This window comes from Mauremys reevesii, linkage group 2, assembly GCF_016161935.1.
Source record: "Mauremys reevesii isolate NIE-2019 linkage group 2, ASM1616193v1, whole genome shotgun sequence".
Classification (NCBI taxonomy): domain Eukaryota; kingdom Metazoa; phylum Chordata; order Testudines; family Geoemydidae; genus Mauremys; species Mauremys reevesii.
The window spans coordinates 207820652-207835018 of record NC_052624.1 but is presented as its reverse complement, the minus strand read 5'-3'; the positions used below and the strand labels follow the sequence as shown (position 1 = coordinate 207835018).

The 14367-nt window shown below is 40.9% G+C and overlaps 2 protein-coding genes across 3 annotated transcripts in view; one reads left to right on the top strand and one right to left on the bottom strand.

Moving 5' to 3' along the window:
• NPC1 (NPC intracellular cholesterol transporter 1) overlaps positions 1–14367 on the top strand; it is a 54680-nt gene that overhangs the window by 32126 nt on the left and 8187 nt on the right. Inside the window, exons 12-21 of the mRNA XM_039522351.1 lie at positions 1877–2066; positions 2715–2897; positions 3754–3868; positions 5318–5445; positions 5544–5681; positions 8095–8184; positions 9133–9323; positions 12052–12167; positions 13175–13304; positions 13791–13991. Of these exons, the coding sequence (XP_039378285.1) occupies positions 1877–2066; positions 2715–2897; positions 3754–3868; positions 5318–5445; positions 5544–5681; positions 8095–8184; positions 9133–9323; positions 12052–12167; positions 13175–13304; positions 13791–13991 (1482 nt within the window). The remainder of the gene's footprint in view (positions 1–1876; positions 2067–2714; positions 2898–3753; positions 3869–5317; positions 5446–5543; positions 5682–8094; positions 8185–9132; positions 9324–12051; positions 12168–13174; positions 13305–13790; positions 13992–14367) is intronic.
• RMC1 (regulator of MON1-CCZ1) overlaps positions 9752–14367 on the bottom strand; it is a 41067-nt gene continuing 36451 nt past the window's right edge. For both annotated transcript variants that reach the window (XM_039522352.1, XM_039522354.1), the window contains exon 23: positions 9752–10115. The gene's annotated coding sequence lies outside the window, so the exon portion shown is untranslated. The remainder of the gene's footprint in view (positions 10116–14367) is intronic.

Below are 14367 nucleotides of genomic sequence, written 5' to 3'. Positions count from 1 at the left end.
TCAATTGCCTGTATTTGAAATTAAATTAGTCTTCTTTTCAGACTCTAGAGAACATTTGCTCTTCTGTTTCTTTGTAGAGACTCACTTTCTCCTTGAGTAATTAAGTCATTGTCATGTCAAGGGACTGAGATTGGGTTTACTAAAACAAGAACCAGTTCTGTATGGCAACTTACTGTGAGAGAGAATAAGCTATAAGAAAAGCATTCCTATATTTGTGGAAGATGAGACAGAGAGGGTGGTTGGGGTAGAGTGCATTGCTAATTGGTGTCTAATGGTTTAGCATCATAAACTCCTCTCAGCTGCATGTTTCTGGGGCAGAGAGGAGAGCAAAGGGCTTGTCTAAACATATGTTGTGCTCCTTTAACTAAAAGTGAGATGTTAAATCGGTGGAACTTTGTGTAGGGGCACTCTTACATTGGTTTAAACCTGGCTTACAGGTGCAAGTCAAAGTGATATGGATGTCCCCACACAAAGTTGTACCAGTTCTTTGATAAATTAGTTTAACATCACATCTTTATTTTAAATTGGTGCAACTCTGTGTATAGACCTGCCTGAAAGGTAGGTGTTTGGTGCTAGGAAATGTTCCAAAGTTTTGGGATGCAGATCTGTCATATGCTTATTTAAGTCATGCCTTCCTCTCATTCCATAGCACCATCAGCTACATTGTAGGGGAGTAGGAATGGGAAGTGTTTCAGATGTTCACCATGATAAAAGTGGAAGATCTAGAGCGGTGGTTCCTAAACTTTAACAACCTCTGAACCCCTTTCACTAAAACGTCAAGTCTCGTGAACTCTCTTAAAAATGACTATTTCCAGGGATTTTCTCCTTTACCTGTGTATAAATTATAAAAGCAGTGATCTTGGAAATATAAAATTTGTTTTTCTGACATGCTTATCACACACTATATTATTAATTATTTATCATTACAATATTTTAATTACATTATGAAAACAGCAACTCTTCCAAGATCTCACTTTCGTAGCTTGTATCACTTTGAATAAGCCTGTTATAAGACAAGGCTCCTATCCTTCATCAAGGAGTATCAGATGTGAAACAGCATGAAGGTATTTAAGGAGGGAGGGATAGCTCAGTGGATTGAGCATTGGCCTGCTAAACCCAGGGTTGTGAGTTCAATCCTTGAGAGGGCCATTTAGGGAACTGGGGTAAAAATCTGTCTGGGGATTGATCTCGCTTTGAGCAGCAGGTTGGATTAGATGACCTCCTGAGGTCCCTTCCAACCTTGATATTCTATGATTCTAAGAAGCCAACTCAGAGTTCCTCCTACACAAGCATTCAGGTCTTGAGCAGTCCAGGCAACCAACACACGGTACAACAAAGCTTAAACTTGTTCTTCATAATAATTTTAAAAACAATACTAGCTGCCTATTTAATTTTAAAAACAGCAAAAAATATCCACCTCCCTTTCCATTTCTGATAAGGAGTCTTTAAGTTTAAATCTCCTCAGTGTGATAGCTATGCTTGCTTTGATCTGCTTAGCTCTTGGAAGTCCAGGGGCTCCGGGCTGCTGGCCCTGTGCTGCCCGGGGTTCCTAGGGACAGCTCTGTCCGCCATTAGGGATTTTTTTCCCCGAGAACCCCCTGTAACGTTTTGCGAACCCCCAGGGGTTCACAAACCCCACTTTGGGAACCACTGATCTAGAGAAGTGTGGTCTTAACTACCATGCACTCTTGTGCAGAAGGGATTGATACGGCCTGCTTAACAGTAAAGACTTACCTTGATGTTTTAAAATCTTTTCCTACCATCTCAACTCTGTCTTTTGAGGGATAGGTGTACTGTATGTTAGTTTGAAAAAGATGTGGCTCCTTCTTTTTCTTAGCTTGGTGGTTTTTAAGAAAACATTTGGTTTTCTTTTCAGGTTTATCAGCTTTGTGAAAAACTACCACAATTCAAACTTAACCATTTCATTCTCTGCGGAACGGAGTGTTGAAGATGAGATAAACCGTGAAAGTAACAGTGATATCAGTACTGTTGTAATTAGCTATGCTGTCATGTTTCTGTACATCTCAATAGCCCTGGGACACATCAAAAGCTGCGAAAGATATCTGGTATGCTTAGTTTATGTTGAAAATAATATACATCATCATCATAATGACATCTTACATTTTTGTGTGTATATAGCACCTAGCGTTCAAAATAAGTTAAAACACTAATCTTTGTAACACCTTTATTTTGGTAAATAGTCTAATCTCAGTTTTGACTAGTTTTCATGATCAATATTTTTATATTAGCTAGTGGTGTTAGCATTATTATAAAGCATCCCTAGTTTTTCATTATTTCTGTCTTACCAGAGTGTTGTGGGTTACAAATGGCTTCTCTTTTTCTAAGAAAGAGAATGAACTGGGAAATCCATGTCTCACTTGATTCCCTTTCCTTCCATCATCACATTCCCTTTTTTAAAAAAAACTTCTGTCATTAAATAACAAGGTATCTTAAGTCATTTCTGAACCAAGACCTTTCAAATTAGGTGCAGCTTTACTCTTCAGTTTCAAATAACCAAATCCTGAATGTTTAAAAGGGGCTATGCGGTAGGCAGCCTCAGAGTAATTAGTAAAACTACTTGATTTATCATACAAATCAAGACTTCACTCCTAGAATGGGAGATATGTTCCAAAATGTTCTGGTTGGAATGGCTTTGACAGATGTATTTTCATTACAGTTAATATTGTGTGTTTTTTGTTCTGTTCATTTGTCAGGTGGATTCAAAAATCTCTCTGGGCATTGCAGGCATCCTGATCGTATTGAGTTCAGTAGCATGTTCTCTGGGTATCTTCAGCTATTTTGGAATCCCACTAACACTGATTGTTATTGAAGTCATTCCATTTTTGGTGCTAGCTGTTGGGGTAGACAACATCTTCATTATAGTTCAGACATTTCAGGTATTATAATGATCTCTTGTGTTTTTAATGTGTACGTACTATATTAGCTCCTACTTTAGGGCCTCCATCCTGTAAGGTGCTGAATACCCTTCACTTCTACTGAACGCAGTAGAAGGTGAAGGTGTCTGGCACTTCGCAGGATGAGGTTTGTCCTGAGAGTTGATTTGGGGGAGAAGAGCCAGGATGATACTCAGGATTGACATTTAGTGACTTGCAGTTTCTCAGTGTAAAGAATGTTGCTGATGCAGCTCTTTACTTTTAGAATTACAATTATTTTTGGCCTCTGGACTGTAAATTATAGGCAGATACAGTTCATGGCCTTATAGCAATCAGCGGTGAAAGATTTCACCATCATTTCACATTTTTTACCATCATCTTCGTAGACTGTACATGAGCTGGATTATGGGGCTGAAATACTGTCTGGTTTATATAATATTGAGCACAAGGACCGTGCTTTTGTGCAATGTGGTGGTTAATCCATTTTCTAGCTGACAGTTGTCTCCAAAACCCACCAGAAATAACTGGCACTCTTGTGGCATCTCCACAAAGACCAAACATTTGAATGGGAGACTGAATTACCCTTTCAACCCTATGGGCTTTCTAGGTTTGGGTTGAAACGCATAGCCAGGGTAGTGTGGGGAAGCTCCTGCTGTGGCTACTCAGGCTTTGTAGCTACTTGGTGGGTAAAGAGAGCACTTGTGTCTCCCTGGCTGTAACTCTGGCACACTTTAGTAGCACTGATTGCTATAAATACTTAACGTTGACTTGACATGCCTTTTGCTTCATATTTTTAAGAAGTTTCTCTGAAATATACTACTGTAATCCCTAATGAGTGAATTACATTTCCTTAAAACAGAGAGATGAGCGTCTTCCAGGTGAAACTCTGGATAAGCAGATCGGCAGAATCCTAGGAGACGTGGCTCCTAGTATATTGCTCTCGTCTTTTTCAGAGACCGTAGCATTTTTCTTAGGTAAAAATGTAGTCTTTCTTCCCCCCTGTGCTTGGAGATTTTGTACTAGTTGCTCTGTATATTATTTATTTGTACAAAGAGGATGATGAAAGCAATGCTTAACCAAGTAAGAACATTCACTGTACTGCCTAAAAAAGTACAACCAAGGAACTAAGAGATCTCTACTAACAGTGAAATGAATGGTTTCAGAGTAGCAGCCGTGTTAGTCTGTATCCACAAAAAGAACAGGAGTACTTGTGGCACCTTAGAGACTAACAAATTTAATTCAGCATAAGCTTTTGTGGGCTACAGCTCACTTCTTCGGATGCACAGAATGGAACACGCAGACAGAAGATATTTAGATATTTATACATACAGAGAACATATGTATAAATATCTTCTGTCTGCGTGTTCCATTCTGTGCATCCGAAGAAGTGAGCTGTAGCCCACAAAAGCTTATGCTGAAATAAATTTGTTAGTCTCTAAGGTGCCACAAGTACTCCTGTTACATTTTTAGTAAAATGAATCTAACTCCACCTCTGTGAGGTAGGCATTAGCCCCAATTTGCATAAAGAGAAACTGGTGCACATGATTCCAAGTGACTTGCCCATGGTTGCACTTACAAAACATGGTAGATTTAGAAATAGAAGCCACAAAATCTCCTTCTGATTAGAGAAACTGGCTAGATGTATAGTTTGATGGGAGAGTGAGAAGATAGGAATAAGGAGTCTAGGAATCTCAGTTTTAAAGAACTTAAGTATTCCCCCTCATCACAAAACCCACATAGTCTGGCATAATTTTATAGCCTTCTCCAGCACTATAACAGGAATGTCTTGGCTGGCATAATGGGATATTTCAGCTCCTATTTTAGGTGCAGCCACAAGATTTTATTGTGAAGTTTCCAGTGACTGCTAGCAATATGTCTGATTCCCACTAGTGCTTTGCTTTCATCAGGATAAATAATATTTTAATAGAATAGAACAGGCATTCTATACTGTCTTACATTGACTGCTGAGAGGGGAGACAAGGAATATCTTAGTCATGTTGATGGTATTCTGAACTAGTTTTAATCCATGGTTACTTGCTGAATAACTCCATCTGCCTGTATGGTACTGGAGTGGATTTTAACAAGGTGTTTTTGAAATCACCTTTTATATGCAGACCCCAAAGTGTTGTTCTGGCATCCAGGGATCAGTTGGATTCAAAGAGCAAGCTATGCCCCATTTCTCTTCCCATAGCAAATATGGGTTGGACAGGCGGGGGTGGCATATAGAGCTGCCTTAGCAGTTCCTATGCCACTTGATTTATCTCCCTATTCTGGGAAAATCATCCAATGGCATTAGGTAGCCTTGCACTGGCAACTCAGCTCCAGGCCTGCTCCAACATACTGGTGAATAATGTACATATCATTTGGAGATTGGGCCAGGCCTAATATTCTGACCCTCCTTTTCTCTCCCTCCCCCCTCCCAGGGACTTTGTCTACCATGCCAGCTGTCCGCACTTTCTCCTTGTTTGCTGGAATGGCTGTGTTCATAGACTTCCTTCTTCAAATAACCTGCTTTGTAAGTCTCTTGGGATTGGACATTAAGCGACAAGAGGTGAGTCCACTCTAATTCAAATTCCATATACTGCAACTTCTGCACACTATTGGGTGGTGAGTGCATTAATTCTAATAAGTTTCGGTTTTATTTTCTAGAGAAATCAAATGGATATTCTGTGTTGTATCAAAGGCGGGGAAGAAGAAAGAGTCCAGCACTCTGAGAGCCTCTTGTTGCTGTTCTTCAAAGACTTATATTCTCCATGTCTGCTTAAAGACTGGCTGCGACCAATTGTGGTATGTACACCTTCACTTATAGTGAGACTTGGCCAAGACAATCTTTTTGAACCAAATACAAATCATCCAAGAAAACTCAGAACTGTCTTAAAGACAGAACTAATGTTTAATTTCTACAGCATTACATACTTTTCCCAAAAATAATTGTTGCACTTAAATTACTTGTTTAAATATTTAGCGATTGATATTGGATGCATTTTTAGTAGGGCTGTTGATTAATTGCCGTTAACTCACATGTTTAGTTTAAAGATTAATCATGATTAAAAAAATTAATCGCAGTTTTAATCGCACTTTTAATCACACTGTTAAACAATAGAATACCAGCTGACATGTATTAAGTATTTTGGATGTTTTCCTACTTTTTCAAATATATTGATTTCAAATACAACACAAATACAGTAATATAAAGCGTAGAGTGCTCACTTTATTTTTAGTACAAATATTTGCACTGTAAAAATGATAAACAAAAGAAATAGTATTTTTCAATACACCTCATAGGAGTACTGTAGTGCAAACTCTTTTTATCATGAAAGCGCAACTTACAAATGTAGATTTTTTTTTTAATGCAGTTACATAACAATGTAAAACCACTCAGTCCTCCTTCTTCAGCCAATCACTAAGAAAAACAAGTTTGTTTACATTTACGGGAGATAATGCTGCCCACTTCTTATTTACAATGTCACCTGAAAGTAAGAACAGACATTCGCATGGCACTTCTGTAGCTGGCATTGCAAGGTATTTATGTGACAGATATGCTAAACATTTGTATGCCCCTTCGTGCTTTGGCCACCATTCCAGAGGACATGCTTCCATGCTGATGACGCTCGTTAAAAAAATAATGCTTTAATTAAATTTGTGACTGAACTCCTTGGGGGAGAATTGTATGTCTCCTATCCTGTGTTTTACCTGCATTCTGCCATGTATTTCATGTTAAAGCAGTCTTGGATGATGACCCAACATGTTCTTTGTTTTAAGAACACTTTCACTGCAGATTTGACAAAACGCAAAGAAGGTACCACTGTGAGATTTCTAAAGATAGCTACAGCACTTGACCCAACATTTAAGAATCTGAAGTGCCTTCCAAAATCTGAGAGGGACGGGGTGTGGAGCATGCTTTCAGAAGTCTTAAAAAAGCAACACTTTGATGCGGAAACTACAGAACCCAAACCACCAAAAAAGAAAATCCACCTCCTGGTGATGGTATCTGACTCATAATGAAAATGAACATGCATCAGTCTGCACTGCTTTGTATTGTTATCGAGCAGAACCCATCATCAGCAGGGAATCTGAATCTTTAGCGCATCTGGCACGTAAATATCTTGCAACACCGGCTACAACATTGCCATGTGAATACCTGTTCTCACTTTCAGGTGACATTGTAAACAAGAAGTGGGCAGCATTATTTTCTGCAAATGTAAACAAACTTGTTTGTCTGAGCTATTGGCTGAACAAGAAATAGGACTGAGTGGACTTGTCGGCTCTAAAGTTTTACATTGTTTTATTTTTTAATGCAGTTTTTTTTGTACATAATTCTACATTTGTAAGTTCAGCTTTCATGATAGAGATTGCACTACAGTACTTGTATTAAGTCAGGGGTTCTCAAACTGTTAGCTTCCACCCCAAACCCCGCTTTGCATCCAGCATTTATAATGGTGTTACATTAAAAACACTTTTTTATATATTTATAAGGAGGGGGTCGCACTCAGAGGCTTGCTATGTGAAAGGGGTCACCAGTACAAAAGTCTGAGAACGCCTGTATTAAGTGAATGGAAAAATACTATTTTATTTTTACAGTGCAAGTATTTATAATAAATAAATATAAAGTAAGCACTAGACACATGTCTGTGTTGTAACTGAAACCAATATATTTGAAAATGTGGAAAACATCCAATATTTATATAAATGGTATTCTATCATTGTTTAGCAGCGCGATTAATCGTGATTAAAAAAAAATTAATCGCTTGACAGCCCTAATTTTTAGCAACCAGAAGTAAAATAAACATTGTTCTTTTGGATTTGATACTTGAGCCAACTTTCATTTAAATGCAATAGAAAGACTCCCATTGACTTGAATAGGAGTTGGATTAGACCCTTAGTTCCCAACTTCATTTGCTACTGATTGGTTCTGTGATATGGTTAACTCTGCTAGTAGCTGGCATTCTTGAGTCAGTAATATGGTACTATATTTAATTTGGGCTTTGATTGTACCTTCCCTCTGAGGTGAAAGTAGCTCTTCTTTGTGCTTCTGTCATCACCATCCCAGTCCAACCTGGTATACTTATTCTGGAACTTTACTGCATGGTAGAAATACAATGGATGATTGATTTCCTAAAATGAGGAGTATTAACACATGGAGTCACTGTGTAGGGCTGAAGAAGTCTTTAAAATGGTTCTTGTGTGTCATTTCTTACAGATATCCTTGTTCGTGGGCCTTTTGTCATTCAGTATAGCAGTTGCTCACAAAGTAGAGGTTGGTTTGGATCAGTCTCTGTCAATGCCAGATGTAAGTATTTGTTTTAAAAAATTGTGTGGTTGTTTGTGTGTGTGGTTGTTTGTTTTTTTTTTCAGAAGGAAATGATTTAATCAGTACAAAATTAATTGAAACATGTCACTTATCTCTGACTAGACAAAAGTTGTCATGTTACAATTCCTCAGTATTAACACAGTACAATACAGACCCGTTTACGTGCGGATGTCAGGAGTCAAGCTGTCCCGATCGCATGTTAACGGACCACGGGTTAAGAGGGCCATGCTGAAGTATCTTAAGAGATCTCTATATACATATTCAAAGTGTCCCAAATACTGCAGGCCTATCTGTTAACGGCGCTTTGCAAGAATATAAATTCAAATGTGTAATCTAATAAAAACATTATTACTACACAGGGATGAAAGTAACTCGGGACACTTACCTGTAAGGGGCGGTGCCTTGGGCAGAAGGGGTGGGGCTAGGGGTCAGCATCCCCCAGCCAGCCCTTCCAGGCTGCCTGGTCTGTGCTGCCCAGGGCTCTCATGGGGATTTAAAGAGCCTGGGACTCCAGATGTCGCTGCTGCTCCGGCCCTGGGGCAGTGCTTTAAGGTCCCGTCCCCCGCCCGCGTGTGCGCGCATTGGCGGCCGAGGGGGGGGGGGGGGAAGGGGCAGGGACCTTAAAGCGCTGCAGGGTCTTTGGCAGTGCTTTAGCGTTGCTGCCCCTTCCCCCACCCGTCAGCAGTAAAGACGTACAAAACGTTTCCACTCTGCACTTCCCATGAATTTCTGTGTCAGTGAGTTAGTGTGCACATTTGTAGTGCTACATAGCAAGTTCCTGTACCGTGTGTTAACGAGTCTCGCGTGTTAAATAGGTAGCACTGGGAGGCATGGAGCTACCGCGCGTAAATGGGTCTGTACTGTACGGATTGGAAACATCAACAGACTGAGCTGTTTCAGAGATTTAACTCGTTTGTTTTTTTTAAGGACTCCTATGTAATGGATTACTTCAATTATCTCAGCAAATACCTGCATGCTGGTCCTCCGGTGTATTTTGTCCTTGAAGAAGGGCACAACTACACCTCTTTGGAGGGACAGAACATGGTGTGTGGTGGAGTGGGATGTAATAACAATTCACTTGTGCAGCAAGTCTTCACTGCAGCAGAAATTGACAGCTAGTAAGTGCAGCATTTTTCTCCTACTGATCTCTAGAGCAAGTAGTATAGCTAAAGTTGCCCAGCATGTCTGTGACGGGTTCAGTCACAGAGATCCCCCTTGGGACTGTCACCTGACATGCTGAATTTACCTCTGAGCCCATTTTCCCTGCCAGCCTGGGACTCCAGAGCCCTGCCTTGTTGAGCCAGACACGCTAGCCTGCTGCAACACAGACCCAGGTCTAGTCCATGCGCCTAAAGCTGCAGACTTCAACCAAAAACTGCTCAGCAGGTCACCTATCTCCAGCACCCAGACACCCAGCTCCCAGTGGGATCCAAACCCCAAATAAATCCATTTTAAAGGGAAAACTCATAAATTGTCTGCCCTCTATAACTCTGATAGCGAGATGCACAGCTGTTTGCTCCCCCAGGTATTAATCACTTACTCTGGGTTTAATAAAAAGTGATTTTATTAAGTATAAAAAGTTGGATTTAAGTGGTTTCACGTAACAACAGACAGAAGAAAGTAAGTCATAAAGCAAAACATGCAAGTCTAAGCCTAATACATTAAGAAACTGTTTACAGGTAAAATCTCACCCTCAGAGATGTTCCCATAAGCTTTTTTCACAGACTAGACTCCTTCCTAGTCTGGGCCCAATCCTTTCCCCAGTAAAGTCCTTGTTAGTTCCAGCAGACATCTTAGGTGGAAAATGGGTGTTCTTATGACTGGCAACCTTCTTTGTTCTCTTCCACCCCCTTTAATAGCTTTGGCACAAGGTGGGAATCTTTTGTCTCTCTGGGTCCCCACCCCTCCTTCTAAATGGAAAAGTACCAGATTTAAGATGGATTTCATTACCAGGTGACATGGTCACATGTCACTCTAAGACCTCAATCTTCATTACCCACAGGCTGGCCCCCAGACACGCAGGAAGGCTTGTAGGTAAATAAACCATCCACAATTAATTGCCCTAGTCAATGGGAGCCATCAAGATTCTGAACCACCATTAATGGCCCACACTTTGCATAATTACAATAGGACCGCAGTGTTATACTTCATATTTCTAGCTTCAGATAGAAGAATGATACATTCATACAAATAGGATGAACACACTCGGTAGATTATAAGCTTTGTAATGATACCTTACAAGAGAGACCTTTTGCATGAAGCATATTCCAGTTACATTATATTCACGCTCATAAGCATATTTCCATAAAACATGGAGTGCAATGTCACAATGTCTTATTACAAGGAACACCACCTGTTTCAGTTGCTTATAAGTTTGCCAAATGCTTGGGCTGAAACTTTCCATGCTGGGATTCTGCCTTGTACTGAGCTTCTTGGAAAGCTTTAGCAAAAATGGTTCAGCAGTTTTCCAGAACAAGACTGGGGGAAAATACTTCATTTTACATGTGTTTTTTAAAAAACACTACAATTATAGTGCTTCCATTCTTTGGATCAGGGACTTGAAATTTTATGAGGCGTTTTCTTTGGTGTCAGGGATATGCTCTCTTGCTGTTCCCATGAAAAAACTACCCGCATTTGGCCAAGTTATAAAAATTCGAAAAATCTTAGTTAAGACATGCTCTAACAAGTTAGACTTGTTAGAGCTTGACAGCTTAAATTCTCCAAAGATCCCATCTGTACTTGGCATGCTCCAGGTTGTGACTGCAGGGGCTGAGCAGGACTTTCCCTGTAATGTGATGCTGGGCTCAGGAGCGGAGAGAGAGAGGAATCTTTCTCCTGTGCTCTAGATGATTCATCTGCTGGTGCCTAGGCAGTGTGCAGGAAGAAGTGGTCTGACTCAAATGCAGAGTGGACAAGAGATAGTGGCTGTCAACCTTTCCAGATTACTGTACCCCTTTCAGGAGTCTGAAGCCTGAGCCCTGCTGCCTGGGGCTTAAGCATGTACCTTAGCTTTGCGGGGCCCCATGCCCCCTGCACTTGCGACCCCTTCCCCAGACCTGTTCTGTGGCCCCCTTGGGTTAAGAAACACTGATCTAGATTAGTTGAAATACCCCCTGGAAGACCTCTGCATATCCCCACGGGTATGTACCCCTGGTGGAGAACCACTGATTTGGCGTGTGCTGGAGGGAGTTGATTGGGACTGGGAGCTTGCGGGCAGGGGAGAGACAGGACTGGCTGGGCAAAGAAACTGGTACTGGGGGGGAGAGACTGAGATCAGATGAGTCCAGCAGAGGTGGGGAGACTGGGGTTTGAATAGGGAGCCTTGAACTAGGGGACTGGGGTGAGGAGTCTGGAGTGGGTGAGACAGGGACTGGCATGAGGAGCTAGAGTTGGAGGGCGAGAAGAGAGCACAGGGACAGGGGCAGAGCACACTAGGTACCCCTAGAACACATTCCCCTCCCAGAGCCTGAAATGGGACCCAAGATTCCTGTATCTCACCGTTCGTCTGCTGTCAGCAAAGATCTGTGAAACCCACCAGCAAAATTTCTCATTGCCCCTCTAGTGCTGGTCCACATCAGAGAGCCCACTACTCCCATTGGCTCAAGTGGCAGACGTCTGTGTTGTGGATCTAAAGTTCCAATCCTGATGTTGAACCCTGTGGGTGTCGATGTCAGAATGATGGAATTTTTTTTGTTCAGTTTGGTTTTTTTAAAACCTAGTTTGTATGCAATTTCCTATGTTAAAAGAACACTAAGTTGTGAAATTGAAGGTTTTTTAGGAAATACCATAATTAAGGTTGTGCGTCTCTTGAACCATCTATTGGTATCTATTTTTGTTATGTTTCAGCACAAGAATAGGCTTTCCACCTTCTTCATGGATTGATGATTATTTTGATTGGGTTAAACCACAGTCATCTTGCTGCAGAGTCTACAACACTACTGGACAGTTCTGCAATGCTTCAGGTACTCTGCATTTTCTTTTTCATGTTTCCAGTGTTGCTTTGAAAAGCTTTTTAAAATATGATTAAATACATTTTCTTCTAAATAAGGACTTGAATCTACCCTCTTCTTTTAATATCACGGTGTTCAACCTGCTTTGTGCAACCCTTTTTTTTGTTGTTGTTGTTTGTTTTTAAATTGGCTGAGATGTACTTCTTTAAAATACTTTCCCATTCTGGAATTTATTGCCATTTCTGGAAGGAGACTAAATTTAATGCAATTTAAATGTTAAAATGCTGCATTCTTTGAAGATGCCCTTTTGGATAATACTGTTCCCAAAATAACTAATTGGCTTATGGACCACTTTGATCCTTATGAGCTCTAGATCAATGCTTCTCAAAGCCGGACCACCGCTTGTTCAGGGAAAGCCCCTGGCCATCTGGGCCGGTTTGTTTACCTGCCGCATCCGCAGGTTCAGCTGATTGTGGCTCCCGCTGGCTGCAGTTCGTAGCCCCAGGCCAATAGGGGCTGCAGGAAGTGGCGCAGGCCGAGGGATGCGCTTTCCCTGAACAAGCGGTGGACCAGCTTTGAGAAGCATTGCTCCAGATAATGCAATCAGCAGTTTATTGCCCTCATGTTTTGAAAATTGCTCACACTGTGCCTTGTGTATTGGGATCTGTTGTACAGTACTGAATACAGAACACAGAGATTGGCAACACTATTCGTTAGTCTTTGTATTGGACTAGCCTTATCTAATGTAACAGCAATCCCAAGCACGAAGAAATGGGTGTATTTGATGCAGAAAATATAGGACTTAGCTCTGTATTTTGGGTCTTCTCTCTGGCTAGAGAGAGAGAGACATTTTAAAGAGCTACCTTCTCTAGCAGTGAAAGAAGTAGTTCTTTTAGGGATGGATGAGCCCTTCGGGTCACTGAGGTGAAACTGAGTATACTACAGCGTCCTATAGATGTAGCTTTGCTGTCTGGCTGACATTGAGTGCTTTTTTTTTTCCTGCTTTTTGTTTTTTTCAGTTGTTGATGTATCGTGCATGCGTTGCCGTCCACTGACTAAAGAAGGCAAGCAAAGGCCTCAGGGTGGAGACTTCATGAAATTTTTGCCAATGTTCTTGTCCGATAATCCTAATCCTAAATGTGGAAAAGGGTAAGTGCCTATAGACTGAATCAGTTTAATCTCTGTTGAAAATTAGCAGGTGAAATAGGATCCAGCAGTGACACTTGTTTATGAAATGTATACTCATCATCCAAGCCGCTGTGGGCACACTTGCATTTTAATTTAAAAACATACTGAAACATAGGCCACTTTAAAAACAGCAAATCCTGCTGTGCTCCTTTGAGGCAAAGTTGTAAGTATCAGATTTTCTTTTGTCCTAGTTATCTTGTCTGGAACATCCTACGTAAGTGATCAACAACATAAGTCATCTTTTGTGGGGGTGCTATTTTGTACTTTCAGAATATTTTCTGATAACGCTGTAGAACCTGTGTTTTGTATCGTAAGAATTTGCAGATCGTTGGATTCTTCTGCTATTTGTCTTTACATTGAGAAATCCTGATTCTTGGCATCAAAATGAGGGTGGTTGATCCTGTTGTTGCTTGACCATGAAGTAATACAGTTGCACTTCATTTACAGAGGCCATGCTGCATATAGCTCTGCTGTCAGCTTCATAAACAATAACTCTGATGTTGGAGCTACTTACTTTATGACTTACCATACAGTACTAAAAACCTCAGCTGACTTCATTGATGCTATGAAAAAAGCACGGATCATAGCAGATAACATTACTGAAACCATGGGCATCAAAGAAAAGAATTACCGTGTGTTCCCTTACAGGTATGTGTGGATTTTTTTGCCCTAGGAATGTGTGTATAGTAACTTTGGGCAGGAGTCGTGGGTTCTTGAGAAAGTGCATGTTGGCTGGATGTATGTATTAAGAGCTGAGGAAGGATCTTAAAGTATTTTAGTTGCTTTTTACTATGGTTTAGCAGCTGGACGTAAAGAAAGCCAGCATCACGTGACCACCAGCATATGTCTCTAGGTCCCAGTTTGAGAACCTCTGTGTTAAGGGTTCTACCAAAACAATTAATACAATGTTGTTGGAAGCCAGTCCCTTTCCAAAGTACTCCTGCCTGCGATTCTTCCACTCTACCCCACAATAAAGACAATGTTGGTCTTCTCCAGTCTGCAGGAGTTCTCTCTACTTCTTGCA